This window comes from Schistocerca americana, chromosome 4 (genome assembly GCF_021461395.2).
Source record: "Schistocerca americana isolate TAMUIC-IGC-003095 chromosome 4, iqSchAmer2.1, whole genome shotgun sequence".
NCBI lineage: Eukaryota > Metazoa > Arthropoda > Insecta > Orthoptera > Acrididae > Schistocerca > Schistocerca americana.
Genome location: NC_060122.1, coordinates 283,865,347 through 283,892,086, shown reverse-complemented (window position 1 = coordinate 283,892,086; position 26,740 = coordinate 283,865,347). Strand labels below are relative to the sequence as shown.

Here is a 26,740-nt window from a genome sequence, read left to right as displayed (position 1 = left end):
TTTAGTTACAAATAAAGATCAGTTTAAAAGGAGCCTGAAAGACTTACTAGTGGCCAACTCCTCCTACTCCATTGACGATTTTTAATAGAAACAAGTGATGTATTGTATATATTCATACTATTAGTATTGTTATTTCAGCTTTAAAAAAAATTGTCATGTTCCACATCCACGAGGATTTCCTCAGCACGGATATATGGAACGAAAAAATAATCTAACCTAATCTCACAGCTTAGCTTTATGTCTGCCAATACCTCACCTCCTACCTTCCAAACTTCACAGTTCTCCTGTGGAACTTGAGGGACTAGCACTCCTGAAAGAAAGGTTATTGTGGAGACATGGCTTAACCACAGTCTGAGGAATGCTTCATGAGTGAATTTTCACTCTGCAGCAGAGTGTCCACTGATTGAAACATTCTGGAAAACTAATACTGTGTGCCAGACCAGGGCTGGAAGTTGCAGATTCTCCATCATTGACATATTTGGCCGAGAAATTTTGTGATTCAAGAAGGGCTTTTAATATCAACATGGAACGAAGCATAGTTTGTTTCAGGTATGTTTAATTTTTTGTAGAATAGTCTTCGTAGAATGAACAAAATCAGTCAATTTTACATCAACCACGATTTTGGAACTCCATAATTTCTCCCTCTCACAACAACACAGCCATCCCCACTAAAATTACGTACTTTACTGTCAATATTCTCTGTCATACACGTAATTTGTTCATTTCGTATAGGGAAAACAGTAAGTTTAAAAGGCTCACATTCGTCGTATATAATACATTTACAAAGAATAGAAACCAAAAACAGAGAAAGAAAGAATATTAAAATAATTCATCAGATGAAATAAAATCTTCAGATTTAATTTAAAAAAGAAAACAATGCAGTAAGAAAGTAATGGTCTAATGACATGATTCCTTCTCCAAGGGAACTAGAGGTATTAAAACGTAATCTATCAAGTCTGAAAGCAATGTTAGTTGCTATTAACAACAGCAGAGATCACGAACTGACTGGTTCCTGCAAGTTGGCGGTAACCAAGCAGACTGCCTCAGAAAAGCCTGTTCTCCAAAAAGAGGAAAAAAATTGCCTATAGCATACACAAGAAGATAAGCACTCTGAAGCTGAGCTACAAAACAGTTCTCTTGCTCTATTATCATATATTCCACAGTGTAACTTATTATCACTTCGATTTCTGTCTGTAGTTTCTTATTCTTGCTGCTGTCCTATCATCAGTGAAACAAAAGGTAAACGTTTTCCCTTGGTCAATATGAATATTCTAGAACTTGAAACGGAGCTGTCCACGTTGTAGCACAATTCTCTACTTTCTCTTATTTCTTAAAATATGTATTTCGAACTTTAAGTATGTAAGAAATAATGTGAAACGAATCGGGTGTCAGAGGTACCCACGAAAACGGGTTCTCGAACCAAGATTTTGGAGCTTCTTGCTCTTAGTAACAGAGTATGTGATACAAAGGGCACAGTGTACATCCCATAGTACCAGTTGTTAGAGATTCTTTCTGTTCCATTCACATATGAAGCATGGTTAGAATGACTGTTTAAACGCTTCTGTGGGTCCTGTAATTAATCTAGTCCTGTCTATACGATCCCTACGTGATTCATATGGAAGAGGTTGTGGTATATCCCGAGAACCATTATTTAAAATCCGGTTCTTGAAATCTTGTAAGTAGGCTTTTTTGGGACAGTTTACATACATCTTGAAGAGTGTGCCAGTCACAAAGTGCTGTTAATTTTATTGTGCTCATAATGTTTCAATGCTAATTGTGCGTAGTAATATTGCAGAGATCAGTTAATTACCTCCTTCTTCGAGATGTGGGCCTAGTAGATCAGAGGAATTCGTATGGTCGACCAAAGAACTACCTTGAGCTAGGAACATCTTCACCGTTTAATTCCTCTGATATTTTGGCAGGAATGTGTTGTATATAAACTGAGAGGCGTGGAATTTGTTATGGTTATGAATTTGTAGGAATAACGTAGCGTAAGATGTTACTCAACTTGAAGGAGGCGTAAAAGATCAGTTTTTGTCATAAGGCATAATGGCGGGTACCATCACATGGGAATATTTTTTAAAATGCACCGACGAGTTGTTACGAATATCTGATATTATCCACGATGACTGGGTTGGACGAGGCAGTAAAAATATTGCTGGATCGTATTACCTAGCTAAGACGACGAAACGCAGTTGTATGATTGTGAAAGAAAATCATGAAGTAGCAGATTATTTAGAAGACTTGGAATTAGAAAGACATGAGACCGACAACGAATCGGTCTCCACCAATGCCAGAGACAGAGCGAGTGAATGGGAATACCATGTACTGTACAACATTAGTTACAGTGTGCCAGTGTTATATTTCAATGCTTGTTTCTCAGACGGAAGTTTGTTTTCATTGGAACAGCTGTGGCAATTACTGTCATATAACTTTAAAGGAGCACTAGAACCCCAAAAGTGGAGTGTGTTGACTCAGCAAGAACACCCTGTTCTAGGGCGACCATTCTTTCAATTACATCCCTGTCGAACAGCCAAATTTTTAGAGATATTTGAAGGCTGCAGCTCGAACCTTCTTATTACATGGTTAAGTTCTGTTGGACCATTAGTTGGTCTAGAATTGCCACTGCAATACAGTCATCACCACCACCACAAGAATTACACTCACACTGAAACTTCCAAAGGAATATTACAGGACAGTGTTGTTAACCATTCACAAATTCATTTATTGTAAATAAATCTGTGTGTACAAATTTTAGAGTTGCAGTCATAATTTTGACCACTGTATTGAACATTATTAAAGTGAAGAGGCACTATTTATAATAAATTGTTTTTCTTACAGTTATGTTTATTTTATTTATTAAAATTAGTTTTACATGATATTTTCGTGTATTATATTAAAATAATACCACTGAGCTCAGTAAAAAGGTCTTTCATTATATTACAATTGTTGTTTAGCATTCAGATTTGTATGAACTGTGTGAGCATGTGTTGTTTAGTTTATCATGATGTGTATCCACCTAACTCAGTTGGCAGATAATTAGTTTTTAATGATTCAATACTTGTAAATCATTCTAAATTTTGTATGGTTAGTAGTGGTGTTGCATTCATACTTAATTTGGCAATACAGGACTCTGTTGGTTTTTCTTGGAACTGTTGGCTAATCTCTGATATAATAATCTGCTGTGATCTGATTTTGTCTGCACTTTCTTGCTATGCCCATTCCATTTTTCGAAGTTCAGTTTTACCTTGTTATTATTTCATAGTTCTTTTATCACAAATTTTTCCTTTGCGGAAGTTCACATACACAGAAACTCTTTGATGCACTTAGCTTCCTTTTCAATATCTTCATTACATAGCCAGTGTGTTGGTCTGAATAGAAGTATTAATGCTTGAGGTATCCAGGTCACGATTTTACAATTTGGGTATATAGTTTCTAACTTCGCAATCTACCAAAATTTTCTGCAGGCAGTCTTTGAATAGAAGGTAACTATTATATGCACAGTCTAAATTAACACTGTGCCAGTTATGCTGGGAGTAGTGAAATAGGCAGAATCCAGTGTCTCCCTAGAATTGACTGCACACTCCATCTAGTTTGGCTATGCATGTAGTAGTGTTATATGAACTCTATTATGTGTGTCAAAAGTGACTCATATTAATTAATCAAGCTGATCATATCTTTTATTCTAGTAGAAATGCTTTTAATGCACATTGACATCTTTCTAATGACATACTTTTTTCCATGAACTTCATTCACATCATTTTCCACAAAATATTCGCTCAATTGCATTCATGTGGTATTTGTGTATTTCATTATTATGATGACTCAAATTTGTAATTATTATCAGTTTTTTTGTAGGTGCTCAGCAGACTGTGATAATAATATTAAAGAGGAAAACACTTCCTAATGTTCCGCAAAATTGGATTTATTTTCTTGCGAATCATCTTATGGGCTCTCAGGCCAAGATCAGGTGACATCTGAATGTCACAAACACAGTTAAACATGGTGTGCGACGTACACAGATATTGTTTGTACAGAAAACACATTAGTGACAATATGTTTAGATAGGATATATAACAAAAATATTACAATAATTACATTAACTAAGAAGATTGGGTAAACAACGAAAGTTTTTATGTGAAGATACGTATAACAAATGGGAAATATTTACAGTTGAATCTAGTATTTGGAACAAAAACTTATTTAACAAGGAAGAAAATGTAAACTGGGTCTGATTATTTAGCACTTGGCTGACATTTTGTGTCATATGTTTGTTGATTTCCATTAATTATATTCTTTCTGCTTTTTCTGGCAGAATATAAAATTTCACATTCTACATCGAAATAATGAAAAACTAACAAACGCTAGATACAGAATGTCAGCCAAGTACTAAATGATCAGACTCAGTTTCCATTATTTGTTCACACCTCTTTTTGTTAATGTAATTATTATAATATTTTTCTTACGTATCCTATGTAAACACATTGTAACTTTTGTATTTTCTGTACAAATAATATCTGTGTACGTCGCACATCGTGTTTATCTGTGTATGCAACCTGCCGTTGTCACCTGAAGATGGCCTGAGAAGCCAAAAGCTGGTTCGTGAGAAAATAAATTTAATTTTTCAGAACATTAGAAAGTGTTTCCCTCTTTCATATAACTTTGTAGTTGATTAAAAGTCTTCTATAATTTTTTTATAAATTTATTCAACTTACAAGATACACTAAAGCAATGTTAAAGCCGCACTAACACTGATGTTTGCTACACGTTTTAAATAATTTCTCCAGGAACCACTGCTGACCTACGTTTGTGACATATTGCGTACTCACTGATGCCAGCTACAGAAATGTTTATATGCAGATGGCTGCCATGGAAGAATATCCAATGAAAGTGTTTTCAAGAATGCCTCCATAAGTGATGTAATTCACAAAAATAGACTGAACTTGCCACCACAAGAATGTTTAACTGGATGGACAAAGAAATTACCTATGTTTGACGTAAACCACAAATGCGCACACACAATTTTTGAATACCGTCTGTCTAGGACATGAATGGTTGTTGAAAACCCACTTAGCATTATGGTCTTGATTTTTCATGTCTTCCAGTGTTGCTGCAACCCAAGAAGGCATGATTTGTCACTCAGACAGCTGAGTGGATCCAAAATTTCTTAAGATGAAATGCAGAATCAAGAAATCAATATACTCCACCGGAAAGCTACATTTCATCTGATTATAAACAGGTGAGGTGACCTCAGGCACATGGAGACAAGATGACACTGTCGTGTCTATCACTACTTCCTCCCAGAACTTACCATGGGGACCTTCAAACTCGAACAAACAAATACATGACTGTTTGGCAAATTACTTTTCAAGCCCACAAGGAGTTATATTGCCACAGTACAACTGTCAATAAGTGCTTTTGTAGAGTATAGAATAGAAATAAATATGCTTATAGACAAGACAAATTTTTATACCTTTTGTTGACTGTATCCCTCGTTTCCTTTCTTTTTTCATGTATGTCATCAAGAAGCTGCATGGTTTTAAAACAATCACATTAACTTAGAAGTTGTTTCTATGCCACTGCCTGACTTCACTCTCCTTTTCTCCCACTGGTACTGTATGATTAGCAACTCAACATTCTTCTTGATGGAGCTGCTCTTGGTGTTAAATGCAGCAGTAACATGGAGCTGCTGCTGGATGACCAAAACAGACAGACACTAGTGCCATGCAGAATGAGATGCAACATTATTTCCTTTGATCTGGACAGACAGTGCCAGGGATAGCTACTTCCACAGATGGCTACAAAGCACTCCAGAAATGCTGTTTAAGGCACTGAAAAGGAAGGAGGATAAAAAGCAGAACAAATACAGTTCCTATAGAATTTTCATGTCCTGAGAGCTATGCCAACTATCACCACTACAGAGAGTAGTAACAATAAACAGACTTAAACAATTGCTTTTCAAAGCTGAAATGTAGGGTAAAAAATTAAGGAGACTACAATGTAGGAGCAAAAAAGACACAGTGCCTACAGTTAGTGTGGATGTGGTAATTGCAGGGTCATCATGTCCAGGTTCCTCTGTCACATTCACAACAAGCAACATAGATGATGAGGAATAGATGACATTTGGTGAAGTGCTGTTACTGATGAAATATGTATTTCAACTATGTTTATTTAATTCGGTTATCATTATCTTTACATAATATGAGGATGACATCTAAAGGAAGTTAATAAAAACTGTACAGTCATCCATATTCAATCCACATAGTAAAACCAAGACATGGCTTAACACACAACTATGTGTTTTAAGAGTAAAACTCTCATCACATCTGCCCATGCTCAAATCATTAATCAGACTTACTTGAATGTGTGAACTAATCATAAAATTATATCATTTGGGCCAATGACTTCTTGGGGCACTGTGGTTGTAGGGTAGCAGCTATTTACAAAGGCACTATGTCTGTTGAGTTATATTCGTGCTTCTTCATTGACCTAGTGTATTTCCAAATCATACATTCCACTAGTCTTAAATACTTGTACAAGATTTGTTCTGGTCATATCATTGGCCAATCCAATTAAAAGTGATAAATTCCTATTTTGCAAAACTTTCTAATCAATTCACTCTTTGTCATTTAAATTATTTGCAGTGGTACCAATCTGCTCAATAAGAGTTGAAATACGACAGGCATGAATGTCTGAGAGTAACGGTACTTCGCTTCACTTTGGTGAAAACCTATCACTAAACCAATTCAAAAATAAAGTTATTTCCATCAATAACTGTGATCTTGCTTAAACTGCAGTTTGTGATGCACACTCTTAATCAGTCCATTTTGCCATCACCTATTTCCTCTGAATACATATAGGAGTGGAATTATTTGTCCTTCCGCACAAGAGCACTGATGTGTTTTTCACGATAAGATGCAAATGTTTTGTGGTTGTCTTTTTCATCTACGGCTGCAAAAACTTTAGTTTATGACAGGTCATAGCAAAATAAGAATTGTCACAACTAAAGAGCTCCAGTTTTCCATCAAGAAACAGTTCTTTTAAAGATTTTGTTACAGCTTTGAAGAAGCTTTACACTGCTTGTGTATAGATTTGATCACACCTTGCATGTTCAAATATTTATTCTTTCTTGATTGAAAAGCAATACCTTATCGTAAAAATTATAAACCAGCCTGCACCAGACCACTAGTGTTCACGTCTATATGGGAGGTTGTTTTGTATGATAAGTTGTGCAAGATCAAAAATTGTGTGTCCAGGTGAGCCAAACTCATTTTTCTCCATTGCTTTCTCATCTACTTCAGCAGCAGACAAAGATGATCCAACACGATCATTATCCTTATCACCTCTTGGAGCGACTCCTTTGCTAGATGCATCCAGGATACAAGATTTTGTGTAACCCTAAAAAATACTGTATGTGAATTGTAGATGTTGTCCTGGTGGTCCTACTATGTACAGATCTATCCAGTGATTGGTCAACCATTCTAAATTTGAGCCCTCTACATGCTCCTATGCAGAATGGTGTTTCAAGTTCCTTTTTAGATATGAAGCTATCAATATACTTCCATTGTAAGTGATCTTTTGAGCCTACCTGTTCAAAAATGTTTAGAAAATACATTTAGTATTGTTTCACAAGGTGTCTTGTCACTTCTACCACTTACCCCAACTGATTATTGGAAGGAACACACAGTAAATGTTGTGGGGAATGCTAACCAAAGACTGTTTTATTGGCAGGACACTTAGAAAATGTAACAGATCTGCCTACACTATGCTTGTCCATCCTCTTTCAGAATACTGGTGTGCAGTGTGGGATCCTTACCAGATAGGATTGATGGAGTACATCGATAAAGTGCAAAGAAGGGCAGCATGTTTTGTATGATCACGAAATAGAGGAGAGACTGTCACTGAAATGATAAAGAATTCGGGTTGGGCATTGTTTTTCATTGCGACGGAATATTCTCACAAAATTCCAATCACCAACTTTCTCCTCAGAATGCGAAATGTTCTGTTGACACTGACCTACATAGGGAGAAACGATCACCATGATATATGGGAAATCAGTGCTCGCATGGAAAGATATAGGTGTTCGTGCTTTCCGTGTGCTATACAAGATTGGAATAATAGAGAATTATGAAGATGATTCGATGAACCCTCTGCCAGGCACCTAAATGTGATTTGCAAAGTATCCATGTAGATGTAGATTATGGCCTTCTCCCGTGATTACAGCATACAGGGCCGGCTTAAGGCCCAAGCAACACAAGACATCACTTGGAGCAGCACAACTCTCAAGATTTCTACACAGAACATCAGTAGCAGCCACTTGGGGCACAAAGCGGAGAGGAGCCCCCTAACCAACCAAGTGCAAAATTTGTATACAATGCATCCCAGAATTGGTAGCAAAGACCTACATGAGTGAAAGTGTATGAGGGAAGGGACAGGGGGCCTTCCCAAGTGATAAGCTGCTTGAGCAGAAAAATGTTCTCAAACTATAGTTTGAATCACGAAGGATGGCAGTCGAGTTTAGGCTCATTCTGCGCACCTGTGTCATGCATTCTCCAACAGCCAGTGAGCATTCAGTAGTGTTCTGAGCACTGTGCTGTGAATGTCACACCCAATGCGAGCATTAAACATCATCATAGCAAGTTATTTACTGCATTTATTCAATATTTTACACTGCACTGTGCTGTGAATGTCACACCCAATGCGAGCATTAAACATCATCATAGCAAGTTATTTACTGCGTTTATTCAGTATTTTACAAGTTGTTATGGGTGATGGTGGTGGTAAGCGACAAATACTACATAAGCAACTGAGAGAGACAATTTGCAGGATATATGCTTATATCAAGCACAAATCATATGTATGCATGTACCACAACTGTCGCTTGGAACTGGCAACAATGCTATTCCCATCCCTTTCTCGACCTGCGCGAACCGCTATTGTTTGTGGATTGAACTATAGCCTTGACAGTATGATTGGGGAACAAATGTGTTAGTGAGCTGTGGTTTTCTCTGATGGTTACATGATATTGAGTCCTTCCCAAATGATCTCAAAAAAAGCTTCAATTTCTGTCATGGTGGAACTGATTTTCACATCTACTGCGAGAAATAAACCACCTACATTTCCCATTAGCATCCTTCGGTATCCATCTAAATTAACCCAAAAATCTCACAGCTGTCATTTTAAGGTTTTAGTTGTTTTCCGTACCTGTTGTCATATGAGCTGCCCTGCTTTTCAGGAAGTGCTGCAAACTCCGGAAATTGCTTTCAAATGCTCAACAGAATTTTAATAGTCTCATCTATGGGTGTCATTTATTTCAGTCTTACTCAAGTACGCTGGATAGAGTCACTCAATCTAAAACACCCTTTTGCACACACTGCAGTGGCAGCCTTTGATTTGTAGTCCACTTGTGATCCATTTAGTGTAACTCTACAACTAACAGCTGTGGGTCATAGCTCAACTAGGAACCAGAGTGCTGCTATCAGTTCAGGGCCAGTGCTGCAGTTTGTGAGCTTAGTTGAAACTCTGTGAGTAACACTGGTCTTCTCCACCAGTTGCTAGAATGATCCAAATATGATCTCAAATGGTTCAAATGGCTCTGAGCACTATGGGACTTAACTGCTGTGGTCATCAGTCCCCTAGAACTTAGAACTACTTAAACCTAACTAACCTAAGGACATCACACACATCCATGCCCGAGGCAGGATTCGAACCTGCGACCGTAGCGGTCACGCGGCTCCAGACTGTAGCGCCTAGAACCGCACGGCCACTCCGGCCGGCAATATGATCTCAGATCCTAGCCAACAGGCACTGTTTATTTCAACATGGGTCACAGTCTGCAACTGGTTGCAGCTTGTTCTATCAACATCTGTCCAAGAAGCCTCCTCAACATTTTGAACAAGGCTGTCTATGCATACACACTCATTGTACAAGGTGATGTTTTCCACCTGTTGCTGCAATTTCCCTAAGCAGGTATTATTAATCACATTACATTCAAAGTGCCTATTGTTTTGTTTTTCCTCCCCTGTAACATAGTGCTGTCCTACAGGAGAAATTTGTTGCCTTGGTCAGTTTCAATCTAAGTTGGAAGACAACACCTCAAGCCTTTTGGTGTTTGGGATGAGTGGTACATAAGTACTCACTGCTCCCTCCTCCACTTGCACAGGGATCTTAAATCAACTACTGACTCACTAGCCTCAGTTAAGTTGACAAGTGGTAAAAGTTTATGTATATCCTGGAGAGAAGACAATATTCACAGAAGAGGATAGTACTTGTGATTGCTTTGGTATCCACGTTAGCCGACTGTCAGTAGTTTACGCAACATATACTTTCGTAGCAGATTGACAGCAGTCAATTTGATTTTCATAAGCAGCTATGAACTGCTGTATGCAATGTGCTTGAGAACATTTACTTTATGCATAATTTAAGTTATTTGCCAGTGCCTTTCCTTTATTGACATATCTAGTTTAGTTCCACCCTACAGCAACCTGGCAATATTTTCAAAGCCAGTAATGAATAGAACTTATAAAATAAAAATATCTTTGTATTCAGTCTTTATTCACTAGAACTTAATGCAGTAATTTTCACTCTCCATGTAATCAGTTTTTCAGGATGTGTGTTTTCTTAAACCTTATTGTAAATTATACAATGTGACTTTTTCACAACCAAAAAATCCATTACTTAAAGCTTGTAGTGAAAGTGGAAGAGAATAATCTGAGCAGAGCAACAGCACAGTTAACAGCTTTATACTGAAGGCCTGAATTTTGAATGGTTATTAGCAATAACTCGAGTGGATTGTTCTCCAGAATGACATTTACGTAATGTGTACTGTATATATGGCATCCAGTAATTACTGTGGCAAGTGAACACAAGGACGATGAATGACTGTGAATTTTAACGTTTTACTGGAGGGAGACTATAACTGAAACTATTCCATACCTTAACATGTATGTCAAATGGTGACGGTTTCATAAACAACAGTATACTAAATGTTTAGGCAGGTCAGCTGAAGATGTGCTTTGGTTTCATAAGGTGAGCAGGTGTATGAACAGAAACGAGAAAAATTCTCCAAGTTTTTTGGTAACCATTGAAGATAAAAAGGTAGTAGAAAGATTCCTGGTGAAACCAGTCAGATGGTACGCAAATAGCACTTGGCCATCAAGGTGTATTGCTAGCTCAGAAAACTAGCTGCAGCTAGGTGTTAAAACCTGTCATTCTCCTGCTAGAGCCATTACAATGCGCACTAACAAGTGCCAAAGTGAACACTCTACACTGCTAAGCACTTTTTGCCACCAGATAGAATTGTTCATTCAGAGAAAGACACTTGGTAATAAATACCAGCATTCTCTAAGTGACTGTAGGACTGTCTATTGCAAGATGATGTGGGAACACCAACTTGTTTCATAGTTGATAAGATCTAGGACTAGAGTGGATTAATTATTAAATGGATTGTTTACAGTTTTGCTCTACAATTTAAACGGATTAATTATAAAATAAATTCAAGCACACACATTTTTCTTTAAATAATTTGAGGAGTTCAAGTTCCTAAAAAAGTTATTATGCATACGTGGTTTATCTAATTTGAAAAATTATGAACAAATGGACTCTTGTGTTCTGTAATTACTTATCCTTAGATTCAAACAGTTCGGAACAAACAGTACTCCAACTTATTCTTTGGGAGGTCGTTCATGAGCACCAGTCCATTCACAAAATGAAAACAGTCTATGCCCTTCATTTGTTGGGACATTCATTGCCATGCAGAAACTAAGAGGTTCAAGACCGTATGCCACTTTACCAAGTTTCAGTAGTTTCTTATCTTGGAAATAACATGCTTGTAGTTTCCTAACGAGTTTGAAGCTCTATACGGACATATTTCATGGTAAAGGGACATGGATGAATAATTAGGTTGTCAGGCTATCGTCCAGAATATACTGACAGATGGCAAGAGGCCTTACGAGGTACTGTTTAATAGCTGTTGACAGAAGTTGAAATTCAGGAATCAGTTATGTCAAAGACCAGGATAATTTTTATATTTGACTTGTTTACTCAAAACTACTTTTTAAGATATTCTTTTCAATATTTTGAAAAAGCACAAAGAGTTGAAAGTAGCATATACTAGTGCTGGTAATGGAGTGGATTTTCCAGTCAGAGGATTTGTTCATTTATTCTGGAGGTTTGACTTGTTCAGGTTGGACAAGAAACATAATAAGTGCAAATAGCTGGACTCCTTTTTGTTTTCATCTTAATTTTTTGATGCTTTTGGACAGAAAAATTACTGCTATCTGAGCACTTTAGAGGTATAAAAACCCAGACCTTTGAATTGCAGTCTGTCTTTTATGGAGTCATACCACTTGCCTCCATCTAAACGTATTTTGTGATTAAAAACACAGTACCATTCTCAAAGAATATTCTGCTCTATGTGGCACATAAGTGTACAATGCACATTGTGAAAGTCTAATCACTCTTTTCCATCAGTTGAGAGTGACTCTCTTTACTTTTATTTTTTGTTTAAAGCACATTCACCAGTAGCTCCTCTTCTGATGCCCGGCAATCAAATGATAACCTGCTAGGTTTCCTCTGGTTGGCTCCGAACTTGCTAGTCACTTTTAACAGTAGTACTGGGAATAACCAGAGGGAGTGCACTAATCGGAAACTCCAACTTAATCAGAAGTTCACCAGATCCCTTGGCCAATCCAGTATAAACTGCCTGATCAATGCGAGAGAATACTCTTGGCTGCTCTGGTATTTTTCCCAGACAGGGCATTTGATGCTGACTGCCATGCAATTCTGAAGGATGTGGATCTGATGTGTGATTAGAGAATAAAACTTCTGATCTGTTCCAGCCCTGGAAATTCTCCATAGACCATCCAGCAAACAACACTGTCCAGTGAATACTTCTGCAGTTGCACAAGTATTTTCTGAGTACTAGGATACATGAGAATGAAGCTGTAGGTTACACATTGTGACGAAATGTAATCCCCCACTGTATGTTGTAATATTATGGTTGAGAAGGTCTCTAATGCATTAATACAATGAAGCCAACTTCCATTTAAAAAAAACACCACCTGTAGGACCACAGCAGCACTACTTACAGATGCTTAGCTGTGTTATGTATTATGTTGATGTGTGTCTGAATAGGGTTGCATCTTTTGTTTTCCCCACATTTGAGTGTTCAGTCAAGATATTCCTAGTTACCCCTCACTACAATTGCTTGTCACCACTTAAAAAGAAAGGGGATCCGCAATGTGATAGAGTAATTCTTCGTAGCTTTGTGTAGTAATTTCAGAACTTGTTTCTGTTACACCTATGTATTATCATATTCAAATATAAAGAATTATTATTTTTAAAGTAATCACATTACAGATGTGTAATTTCTCGTTAGACGATATGATAACAGTAAAATACAGAATGCAGCTGACACAATGTCATGGAATTTATTTATAATATACATATATAACTTCAGCTTGATTATTAGGACTCTGAAAAATATAACTTCTGTTCCACACTGTATAAAGATCCTTAAAGCTCATAGTACAGAGATCATGTTATGCCAGTATTATACTGTTATGTACAAAAATAATTTACATGTATTTACATGATACTGGATGGAATAAAAATAATGGGAGCGTTAAAGGCAACCACTAGTCATGTGGCTGAGGCACTGAGCAGTTAAGAGACACAAACATGATTGAAATAGTTGTAAACCTTTTAGGCAACGTCCTACCTCAAACCCACCTACTTCCACCCACACAAAATAACATTTTTGCAGCACTGTAACCGCAAAAGCCCAGTTGAGCTGCAGTACTGAAACAGTACAGCTGTGCATCACTTTTTTTTAAGCCCATCAGTCCAGTGTCCGGAAGCTTAGTGGTGGAATCTGAGACTGTCGACTGCTCAATTATACAGTGAATGGTTACCGTCACTCCTTTCATTACTTACTCTTATTTACAACATGTACAGTGGTCAAATAATAAAATATAGGCTCTTATTTTGTCAGTGTTCTAGATGATCAAATAAACATTTTGCACTATTTCTGTCTTTCCCTTCAGACATTTTCAGTTTCTTGACCAGGAAAGGAGTTGCTCCATTGCTTTTTCGTTTCTGGACCTGGAACAGATTTTAAATTACATTATATGAAGTTTCTTGACGGTAATACAAAACAAGACAAGTAATGATCAATCATTACCTTTTGAGTAACTGTTACTTCCTCTTTTTGTTCGGCTTTCTCAGGGCTAAGTGTGGCAAATACAAAATTGCGAGACTTCTTGGTTGTGATGACAGTGGATGTTATACTGGTGCCATCAGTCAGCTGTGCTATCCTTGCTAGTGAGCTTTCACTACGAGCAAGGAACGATCCACGTTTTGTCTGAAATGTTGAATTAAATTAGAACTGACAGTGTAAGGAGCAGAAAATGGTAGATAACAATCAAACCAAGTTATGAATATTAAGTTCTATCACACAAAGAAACTAAATTGAGAAAATCATCTTTGTGCTGAAACAAATCCAAAAGGAGAAGAAATATTTAGTTTAGTTCACTGCAGTTACCCCCTTTACCTTAATTTTAAAAGCAAAATTACAACAATCAAAAGCATTTAGTGTGTATTCACTGAACAGTTCTTTCTAGTGAGTAGTTGTATTTTCACACAATATTTTATTCTCATTAAAATTTCATATAATTATTATTATAGTGCTACAACAGAAATTTAACAGTGGGACTGCTCTGAGACACCTGAGCTCTTTGGAAGCCTGTTCAGTTTTCATTTGTATTTGCAGCCATTATATGTAATGTTACAACAAAGCAGATGAACAGTTTGCCCAGGTAAACAACAAATTGAAAAACTTTTATGTTTTGTATTTTTGTATCAGGTGTCACTGAGCTGCAACTTTATTTAGTGTAAAACAGCCTGTGCCTCAAACAAATAAGAATCACAATTTACATCACTTACAAATTCTTCCATCAGATGCACGTTATTACTTTCTAAATCAGATTGGTATGGTTTGTTGGCCAAATGTAAAATCACAAATATGGTCTGAGGTTGAATTCTGCCATTCTAGGGTGTTTTTCTTGCTTACTTCATTTCTCTTAATGATCTGTTAATGAAAAACTGTGAAGTTGCACGAAGTTTGTAGCCCTCATTAACTGGCTGTTAAAGAAGTTCAAAGGTTTTAGGAAAGCAAGGGTACACCACTTCCATTGAACTATGCATAGTAAAGCACTGTGGTGTTCAAAGCAACATTTAGTTTAGGACAGCTTCAGTCACACCAGTTATAATGATTATCTGTGGTTTTGGGTGTATTTTTACAGTTCCTGGGATCATCTGTGAGACCTGTAGGCTTCACAGATGACAATAGCGGTATCACTTGAACAATTGATCATTCTTGAAGCCTTTATTACTGTCTCTTGCTTCACAGGTGTTAGGTGACCTCTGAGTTCTCTCTGTTTTATGCTTTTTGTGTGCTTTTACGTTGATTTTGTGTTCAAACACATTTCAGGATACATTTGCTGTGTCCTGGCTGCTCGCCAACCAGTCACACCCCCACATCACATGGATGGCCCAGCTTCAGGCGGCATCAGCTGGTATCAGGCAATAGCACCTGCAAGCCAAACACCCATCTGTGCTTGTCGCTTATGTTTGTAAATATTCTGAAAACAACCAAACATTATCATTTGCTGTCCTCAGAATATTTGGAAGGCATCACAAGAGGCAACAGCTCACTAACAATAGAGCATGCGTCCAATAGTGTGACGCTGCAATTGTAGGCTATATTTTACCACAGCAATGCCACATGCCTCCAAGCAGGTTCTCTTATCTGTGTGCTAGGACAGTATTTATGCTGGAGCACCACAACCACATAATAGCAGTTCACATTGAGCTCAGGGCAATTATGCTGATCACTCTGTGGTCCATAAATCAGACTCTCCTGGAAACTTCAGCAGCCTGCTCTCCAATGCCACAGTCTACCAACAACAGATCTTCTCCCTCTACGCTATGTGGAGATGCCAGCAGGCCCTGCTGTGCTACTGTCTGGTGCTTGATCAAGGGATGAAAAATAAAATCATGGATGAGCTTAGAAGTTAGAATTAATGAATGAGAATCAAGTTTAGCTGGGTAATTAGATCATGTTGCCTACAATGCAATATTATGAAACTAAAGCAATGTATAACAAAAAAATTATTTATATCTAAAAACAAAGATGATTTAACTTACCAAATGAAAGCGTTGGTATGTTGATAGACACTATCAAACACAAACACATACACAAAATTCAAGCTTTCGCAACCCACGGTTGCTTCATCAGGAAAGAGGGAAGGAGAGGGAAAGACGAAAGGATGTGGGTTTTAAGGGAGAGGGTAAGGAGTCATTCCAAACCCAGGAGCGGAAAGACTTACCTTAGGGACAGGTATATATATATATAGACACACACACACACACACACACACACACACCTCCATCCACCCATCCACACATATACAGACACAAGCAGACATATGTAAAGCAAAGAGTTTGGGCAGAGATGTCAGTCGAGGCGGAAGTACAGAGGCAAAGATGTTGTTGAATGACAGGTGAGGTATGAGCGGCGGCAACTTGAAATTAGCGGAGGTTGAGGCCTGGTGGGTAACGGGAAGAGAGGATATATTGAAGGGCAAGTACCCATCTCCGGAGTTCTGATAGGTTGGTGTTAGTGGGAAGTATCCAGATAACCCGGACGGTGTAACACTGTGCCAAGATGTGCTGGTCGTGCACCAAGGGTACTTGCCCTTCAATATATCCTCTCTTCCCGTTACCCACCAGGCCTCAACCTCCGCTAATTTCAAGTTGCCGCCGCTCATACCTCACCTGTCATTCAACAACATCTTTGCCTCTGTACTTCCGCCTCGACTGACATCTCTGCCCAAACTCTTTGCTTTACATATGTCTGCTTGTGTCTGTATATGTGTGGATGGAGGTGTGTGTGTGTGTGTGTGTGTGTGTGTGTGTGTGTGTGTGTGTGTGTGTATACACCTGTCCCTAAGGTAAGTCTTTCCGCTCCCGGGATTGGAATGACTCCTTACCTTCTCCCTTAAAACCCACATCCTTTCGTCTTTCCCTCTCCTTCCCTCTTTCCTGATGAAGCAACCATGGGTTGCGAAAGCTTGAATTTTGTGTGTGTGTGTGTGTGTGTGTGTGTGTGTGTGTGTGTGTTAGTGTCCCCATCAACATACCAACGGTTTTGTTTGGTAAGTTACATCATCTTTGTTTTTAGATATATTTTTCCCACGCGGAATGTTTCCCTCTATTATATTCATATAAAAAAATATCATTTATAATTTCAGGATTGTATTGCTGCAGGCATGTCATGAAATGAAATATTTCAGTTAATATAATAAATTGTAGTCAAGCAAAGATCTACCTTCAGCACTGACAACAGTATTGTACATGGAATACACTGTCGGCAATTTACACTGTAAAGTGGCAGTGAATGGATGCACAATGTGTAAAAAAAGAACATTACTAGTGATATAAGAAAAAGTAATGACTGCTACATCCTGAAAGCTACAATGACAGTCACTGATAGCTTTATTCACAAATTGGCTTCCAAATGATGCTATTAGTTCAAAACACGTTCACTTGTATTCATATTGTAACCAACTGTGGCAACATGTGATAGGAGACACTATAAATGCTACAACATACTAAGTTGGCACACACAGCATGCACAAAAAATATTGGACTTACCAGAAGCTGGAAAGGTTGCTTTGGATTTGGAGAAACTTCCAAATTGTCAGAGCATCTTCTAGGGACACTCTGACTTTCTGACATATCATGCGAGAGTGATCTTCGCATTCGTTCAAGAGCTGCTTTCCCAAGTTTTAGTAACTGGCTGTCATCTTCAATAAACTCTATGTCATCTTTACCTGCTGCAGCTGCTTTTTCCTATGTAAAGGGTAACAGTGGCAAATAATTTACATAACTAAGAAACTGTGGATAAACTTATCATAATTTGTTATAAGACACAGAACACCACGTATTTGTTTTGGGAGTTACTACATCATTTTCAATTCATCACCATCTCCTTTTCTTAACATGAAACATGAATAAACCATTTAAAATATACGCTACTTTTGAAGTACCAAACAAAAGATTTGAATACAGGGCGTTACAAAAAGGTACGGCCAAACTTTCAGGAAACATTCCTCACACACAAATAAAGAAAATATGTTATGTGGACATGTGTCCGGAAATGCTTAATTTCCATGTTAGAGCTCATTTTAGTTTCGTCAGTATGTACTGTACTTCCTCGATTCACCGCCAGTTGGACCAATTGAACGAAGGTAATGTTGACTTCGGTGCTTCTGTTGACATGCGACTCATTGCTCTACAGTACTAGCATCAAGCACATCAGTACGTAGCATCAACAGGTTAGTGTTCATCACGAACGTGGTTTTGCAGTCAGTGCGATGTTTACAAATGCGGAGTTGGCAGATGCCCATTTGATGTATGGATTAGCACGGGGCAATAGCCATGGCGCAGTACGTTTGTATCGAGACAGATTTCCAGAACGAAGGTGTCCCGACAGGAAGACGTTTGAAGCAATTGATCGGCGTCTTGGGGAGCACGTAACATTCCAGCCTATGACTCGCGACTGGGGAAGACCTAGAATGACGAGGATACCTGCAATGGACGAGGCAATTCTTCGTGCAGTTGATGATAACCCTAATGTCAGCGTCAGAGAAGTTGCTGCTGCACAAGGTAACAATGACCACGTCACTGTATGGAGAGTGCTACGGGAGAACCAGTTGTTTCCATACCATGTACAGCGTGTGCAGGCCTATCAGCAGCTGATTGGCCTCCACGGGTACACTTCTGCGAATGGTTCATCCAACAATGTGTCAATCCTCATTTCAGTGCAAATGTGCTTCATTCCAACGTGATCAAATTGTACATTTTCACAATCAACATGTGTGGGCTGACGAGAATCCGCACGCAATTGTGCAATCACGTCATCAACACAGATTTTCTGTGAACATTTGGGCAGGCATTGTTGGTGATGTCTTGATTGGGCCCCATGTTCTTCCACCTACGCTCAATGGAGCACGTTATCACGATTTCATATGGGATACTCTACCTACGCTGCTAGAACATGTGCCTTTGCAAGTACGACAGAACATGTGGTTCATGGACGATGGAGCTCCTGCACATTTCAGTCAATGTGTTCGTACGCTTCTCAACAACAGATTCAGTGACCGATGGATTGGTAGAGGCGGACCAATTCCATGGCCTCCACGATCTCCTGACCTCAACCCTCTTGACTTTCATTTATGGGGGCATTTGAAAGCTCTTGTCTACACAACCCCGGCAACAAATGTAGAGACTCTTTGTGCTCGTATTATGGACGGCTGTGATACAATACGCCATTCTCCAGGGCTGCATCAGCACATCAGGGTTTCCATGCAACGGAGGGTGGATGCAAGTATCCTCGCTAACGGAGGACATCTTTAACATTTCCTGTAACAAAGTGTTTGAAGTCACACTGGTACGTTCTGTTGCTGTGTGTTTCCATTCCATGATTAATGTGATTTGAAGAGAAGTAATAAAATGAGCTCTAACATGGAAAGTAAGCGTTTCCGGACACACTTCCACATAACATATTTTCTTTCTTTGTGTGTGAGGAATGTTTCCTGAAAGTTTGGCCGTACCTTTTTGTAACACCCTGTATATGTAATAAATGAATCAATGAAAAAAGTAAGTTCGGATGGATACATTCTTCTTTAATTGTGTAACTTTCACCCATGGGAAAGTGAGTGCATGTAGCATGAAGTAATGTTGATAATGATGATAGCAAAGAAAGCCAGTGTTGTCATAAACACTCCTCCTAAGAGGATGAAGAGTCTGATGTCCTTATTTGACAGATGGATCACCATTAGTAGCATCTTGTATCATCACTTCACTGTGGGAGGGGGTGGGGTAGGGGGTGCCTGAAAGCTGATCTAGGAAACAGGCACACTATATGTGGATAACTGTATATCATCATTTATCTTCCCTTTGTCAACCATATACCAGTAATAAAAACTTCCATGACAAAAATTCCAGTTGCGGCTGCCTCAGAGTTTGTCATGTTATATCCTGAAATCACCCAAACGCTCACTGTTCATGAGAAAGAATTAAGTCAATATTCAACAAATTTTCCTTTTTCTGAACATTTGTTGAATAAGAAGTACTGAAGAGAATGACTGTCTAAAACTTGGCACACTGAAAATTTGCTGCCTCACGATTCTTATGCAGAATTATGATGAGAAACATTAACATTGCAAAGCCTTTTATTAAGGGTTAAAAGATTACCATTCACTGAGTGGCAAGCTACACTCACAGCCTGGCAGAATACAAGTACTTTAAAAGTAAATGAGACCTCTTATCGAATAGCACAAGTGTAGAGGTACCAAAAGGGACACACAAAAGAAAATGAAAACTTTGCTAGCTTTCAGAAGAAATCTTTTGACTACCAAATTTACTCGAATCTAAGCCACACTCAAATCTAAGCCGCACCTGAAAAATGAGACTCGAAATTAAGGGAAAAAAAATTTCCCGAATCTAAGCCGCTCCTTAAATTTGAGACTCTAAATTCAAGGTGAGAGAAAAGTTTTAGACTGCCCCTCCAAATCGAAACAAAGTTGGTCCATTGTTACAGGAAACACAATTGAGGTCGAATGGATGAAGATACAGCTACAGTAGTTTGGTTCGAGTCTTAAGCTTAACAGTTGAGCTGTACCAAGTAGCCATTGTTATGTGCCGGGCACTACATCCGTATTTATATTGGTACCCTTCCTTTTTTGCGTGCTTCGTCTGGTTTGAATCGATTGCTTATTTTGCTTTGATCTGATAAGTGCCGTTCTCTTTGTTGTAGGTGTTTATGTCACTCTAAGCTGAAAATGCATTATTTTACTGTGTCATGCATTGTTTGTCGCATTCTGATAATGAGTGTTTACGACCTGTCGCCGCTCGTGGCATGGCTTGCTTTTGTGCGCGCTACCACCGCTTACAATAAAAAAGAGAGGAATTGTCTCATAAGCGAAACAATGGTAAGAGACTGCTATTTGTTGTTACTTACACTGCTGCTTTCTTTGATAACGATCAACAAGAACCAAATAATAGGCTGCGTATGTTCTGAATAAGAGTTTAGCGAAAATTTTTCTGCGTTTGAAAATCTTTGCAGACACCTCTTTAGTACATTACATTCTGCACAGAAATTACATTCATCTTACATTTAAAAATCTAGTCAGTTGTTGTGCTTCATTTCTGACTGTGTCACTATTCAGCATAAGAATAATACAAATATAAACATGACATGATACGTATATTCTTCCGCGTTTGCTGCTGTCTGACTCTAGTTTCGTAGTTTATTAGGCAGACAGGATTTAAATGAGATAGCAGCAAATATGAAAGAATACATGGCATAATGTTAACACTCTTCCAGCTTTTCTTTTAATTTATCTATTGACGCGGAGGTTTTGGCCCCAGTATTTTTCTTTGGACCTGCAAAGCATGCCTGTGTAGCGCTACATATATTCGATGGCAGACGTTAGTTGTGGCAGCACCTACCAACATTTTTCAGAACTTCTGCTTACTTTGCACTTGATTCTAAGCCGCACGTAGTTTTTTGGATTACAAAAACCGGAAAAAAAGTGCGGCTTAGATTTGAGTAAATACGGTAGTTAGAGTACATTGTGCTGGCTACACACACAATGTCAGCGTTGCAGTTTGTCAGGTAGACTGGGATAGGGGTTATGTTAGGTGGAGTGGTTAGTTTAACGATGTTGGCCTTATCAAAGACCTACTCTCTCGCTTCCAGTCCTACAGTGGAAACATTTCCTTCATTATCAATCCTGCCAACCTAATACCAATGTTGAACCTTGCCTCTACCAGTTCATACCACCCCCTGGTCACCTTCCAGGATTTCTTTACCTCCGGCTTGGCCTCACCATCCTTCCCAAGGTTACTTCCCACAAACAAACCTCACATGTGAAGAAAGGACATATATTCACAGACTCAAGACAGACCCTGATTTAACCATACTCCCTGCACACAAAGGCTCTATCACTGTCGTGCTGAATCATAGTGACTATCTGACAGAAGGCTTCTGGCAACAGTTTGATTCCCCACCTACAAGCTCTGCCATAGTGATCTCATCCCAGACGTCCAATGCAACCTCCAATTCCTACTGAAATCCCTAAACCCATCCTCGAATCTCCCCCAAATCCACGTCCCTCCACACCCCAATGAACCCCTGCAAACCCACCTTCTAAATGCTTCTCAAAATCCACAAACTCGGCAATCCTGAACATTACATTGTAGCTGGTTATTGTGCTCAACGAATTTCCATTCTTCAACTAACAACGCCAATCGATTCCCTGAAACCTAGCCTCTCACATCAAAGATTCCTTCACCAACTTTTGACCATCCCCACCCCATTATAACCTGGATCCCTTCTCGTCACTGTCAATGCCATCTACCTATACACCATTCTCCTTTCTGCCCAAGGCACTGCCACTATCAAACAGTACCTCTGCCAACATCTGTCTGACTCTGAACCCATCACCTCATTCCTCATACTCTTTACCAACTATATCCTCACACAAAACCATTCCTTTGATGAGAAGGTACACAAACAAATTGGCGGCAGAGCCATGGGCAACTGCAAGTCGCCCTCCTATGCCACCCAGTTTGTGGGCTCCATTAAGGAAATCTTCCTAACCTCCCTAAACCCCAAATCCCTCATCTGGTTCAGGTTCATCGAAGATGTCCTCATGATATAGACTCAGGGCCAAGACACCCTATCATCATTCCTCCTCAAACCCCAATACCTTCTCTCCCATTTGTTTCACCTAGTCCTCCTCAACCCAACATGCCACCTTCCTGGATGTCGACTTTGACACCTCTGATGGCACCAACCACACTTCTGTCCACATTAAACCTGCTAACCGCCAACAGTACCTTCATTTTGACAGCTGCCATCTACTCCACACCAAAAAATCACTCCCACACAGCCAGGTCACCCATGGAAGCGTACCTCCAGTGATGAGAATTCCCTTGCCCAGTTTGCTGAAGGTTTCACTAAGGCCTTCACAGACAGGTCCTAACCCCCAAACCCACTCTGCAAACAGAGTTCCCATGCCATATCCTCACACACCACTAATCCTGACACTAGCCTCAAGAATCAGATGTAAAGGAGCCTTATTGTTACCCAGTATCACTCTAGACTGGAGTAACTGAACCATATGCTTTGCCAGAGCTTTGATTTTCTACCATTATACCCAAAAAGAGGGAAATTCTACCCAAGATTCTTCCTATCCCACCTGAAAGGAGCCTCATCACTACCCAATATCAATCTGACATGGAGAAACTGAATCACATCCTCTGCCAGAGTTTTGATTCTCTTCCATCATATCTAGATGTGAGGGAAAATCCTATCCGAGGTTCTTCCCACACCTCCTAAAGCAGCATTTTGCCACCCACCCAGCCAACACAACATCCTGGTCCGTCCCTATGTCACTCCCACTCCCAACTCCTTGCACCAAGGACCGTCTCCCTGTGGAAGACCAAGGTGCAACACCTGCTAGAGTCACCAAACCAGCACATCCTACTTGTCCTGTCACAAGCTTATCCTGTCCTATCAGAGGCAGGACCCTCTCTGAAAGCAGCTATGTCATACACCAGCTGGGCTGCGATCACCACACAGTATTGTATGTGGATATAACTCAGCTGTCCACCACAATGGACAGCCACTGCCGTACTGTGACCAAGAACAAAGTTGACTATCCTCTGTGCTGCCGAGCACAACATACTAACCCCTTCTACTTCCCACCTCCCTCTTCCTCTATGAACCCCATCTGACAAGCCCCATCCTACTGCACATCCAGCGAGCACGATGTAGGTGCACAGGTGTGTGTGTGTGTGTGTGTGTGTGTGTGTGTGTGTGTGTGTGTGTGTGTGTGTGTGTGAGAGAGAGAGAGAGAGAGAGAGAGGGAGGGGGGCCTTCAGCTCATCAAAAGATTTTTTCCAAAAGCTGTCAAGGTTTTTTTATTCTCTTTTGTGTCTGTCTCTTGATGACACAATGCTTCTGCTACTTGTTTTGTTTCGTGGTTTTACATACAGTCTACACTGGAGTGTACAAATATCAATACCTGAAAAATTATTGAAACACGCCTATTTCATACAGTTTAATTGAGTACAGTATTAGTCAATACCACAACATACACTGAGGTGACAAAAGTCATGGAATAGTGATATGCACATATATGCGCGGTAGTATCGCATGCTCAAGGTGCAAAAGTGTAGTGCATCGGCGGAGCTGTTCATTTGTCTCAGGTAACTCGTGAAAATGTTTGCAACAAGTTCATGGCCACACGATGGGAACCAACAGACTTTGAATGCAGAATTGCAGCTAGAGATAAAAGTATCGGAGATTCCATTTCAGAAGTTGTTAGGCAGTTCAATTTTCCAAGTTCCACAGTGTCGAGATGTAGTAGCCGACAGCTTTCACTTAACGACCATTAACAGCAGCACTTGCATAGAGTTGTCAGTGCTAACAGACAAGCAACACAGTGTGAAATAAATAAAGAAATCAATTTGGGATGTACGACGTACTCGTTTGAACAGTGCAGCAAAATTTGGCATTAATGGACTACTGCAGCAGCCAACTGACCCAAGTGTCTTTGCTAACAGCACATCGCCTGCTGTGCCTTTCCTGGGCTCGCGACTGTACTGGTTGTATCCTAGATGACTGGAAAATGGTGGTCTGGTCGGATGAGTCCCAATTTCAGTTGGTAAGAGGTGATGGCAGGGTTCGACTTTTGTGCAGACACCATGAAGCCATGGACTCAAGTTGCCAACAAGGCACTGTGGAAAGTGGTGGTACCTCCATAATGGTGTGGGCTGTGTTTACATGGGATGGATTGGCTCCTCTGTGTGTCGGCTACTTGGAGACCATTTGTAGCCATTCATGGAATTCATGTTCACAAACAATGATGGAATGTTTATGGATGACAATATGCCTTGCCACCAGGCCACTATTATTTGCAATTGGTTCAATGAATATTCTGGACAATTCAAGCGAACGATTTGCCCACCCAGACTGTCCAACATGAATCCTATCGAACATTTGTGGGCCATTATAAAGAGGTCAGTTCATGCACAAAATCCTGCACTGGCAACATTTTCGGAATTATGGGCGGCTATAATAGAGGCAGCATGGCTCAGTATTTGTGTTGGAGGCTTCCAACAACTTGTTGAGTTCATGCCACGTCAAGTTGCTGCATTACACTGGACAGAAGCAGGTCCAACACAAAATTAGGAGGTATCACATGACTTTTGTCACCTCAGTGTAATTAATACAAGTTTCCTTGCCCCTCTTAGTAATTTCTCTTTTTTTATATATTAATGAATCATGTACTATGTCTTTGAGGAGAACTTAAACAGTATTTATTACATTTTTAGAACAATAATGAAATATTTAAATTAAAATTCAAATTACCGCTCATTAGATAAAATTGAATGTTTCTATAATCAGGAAAGTTATCACTTTAAAAAGTATAACTCAAGGGTCTAGCAAAATGCTATTAGCAGGATCAAAATTTTATGACCACTTGGTAATAAAAGATTTTTAAATATTAAGCTCACCTATAAAATAAAAATTCTGTAGCAAAAGTACCTACACCAGAGGAATCAGTAATAGATAAAACACTGTTTAAATGACAATAGTTGGGGAAAAGAGCCTGTGCAGTAGATTTTATAATCAGTAGTAGCAGGTAACTGTAGTCTAAAAGTGAACTAAAAATAGCATTTATTTACTCTTACGGGTGATATTAGAGTAAGTTGAGCTGCCCAACTCTGCTAAATCCTAGATGACTTCCATCGAAGAATGATTTAGTGACCATAGAAACAGAGGTAAATAATTGAACGAAAAACAATTTTATTACTCTTTGATACTACAAGCATGGGGAAAAATTACATAATCATATTAAAAATTTTGGAAGTTAATTTTTTGCATTTCTCCAGAATTCTGCAACCTAATCATTAAAAATGTTTTGTGTAGAGCCTACAAATAATGAGATAGCACAGTGCTTCAGACACTGTAAGAAGTATCATCATAGATAGGACACATCAAATGGAGCAGTGTTTTGTTCATAAATTTTATTTTATGTACAACATGTTTGCTGCACTATTTACTTCTCTACTCGTAGTGATACAAGTTACACAATGAGCTCATTTCGGTGTGTTGCCATTATCAAGTGTACCTGTTAAGATGGTATAATCAGCGCTTGATTTGTATAATAATAATAATAATAAAACAAAAATGGGGGGGGGGGGGGGACACTCCGGCACTATGACCATCTGGGAGGGAGTATGGGAATATGTGTGTGTGTGTGTGTGTGTGTGTGTGTGTGTGTGTGTGTGTGTGTGTGTGTGTGAGGGGGGGGGGGCCTCTGGTCTGAAATTTAGCTTTCTTAAAACATTACTTTTATTCTTTTCTGTGCATTTTAAAAGTGTGAATACAACGTCTTTTTTTGTAAGAAATAAAGTTCTATTGTACCATATCTCAAAAGCTGCAGTTCTGATTTTTTCATTAGAGGTGCCAGTAAAGAGTACTGGGGCGTACCGCCATAAATCAAGCACTAGGTATAGAATCATTCCTTAGTCTATGTTAGTCTATGTCTACATATAACACCTTGCGCTCACATTTTAGCTGGTATGACGTGGTCCACAT

General features: G+C 39.1%; 2 protein-coding genes across 3 annotated transcripts in view; one reads left to right on the top strand and one right to left on the bottom strand.

Annotated features, from left to right (window-relative positions):
- The first annotated feature begins 1,921 nt into the window (after window positions 1–1,921).
- LOC124612870 (ubiquitin-like-conjugating enzyme ATG10) lies at window positions 1,922–2,840 on the top strand. Its single transcript, XM_047141305.1, has one exon. It carries the CDS (start codon window positions 2,050–2,052, stop codon window positions 2,731–2,733), a length of 684 nt encoding a protein of 227 aa, XP_046997261.1. The 5' UTR covers window positions 1,922–2,049; the 3' UTR covers window positions 2,734–2,840.
- A 10,597-nt stretch (window positions 2,841–13,437) lies between these two features.
- Window positions 13,438–26,740, bottom strand: part of LOC124613077 (claspin) — a 195,951-nt gene continuing 182,648 nt past the window's right edge. For both annotated transcript variants that reach the window (XM_047141662.1, XM_047141661.1), the window contains exons 16-18: window positions 17,716–17,913; window positions 14,183–14,362; window positions 13,438–14,103 (exon numbers count right to left, since the gene is read on the bottom strand). In XM_047141662.1, the coding sequence (XP_046997618.1) occupies window positions 13,990–14,103; window positions 14,183–14,362; window positions 17,716–17,913 (492 nt within the window). In that variant the 3' untranslated portion in view covers window positions 13,438–13,989. The remainder of the gene's footprint in view (window positions 14,104–14,182; window positions 14,363–17,715; window positions 17,914–26,740) is intronic.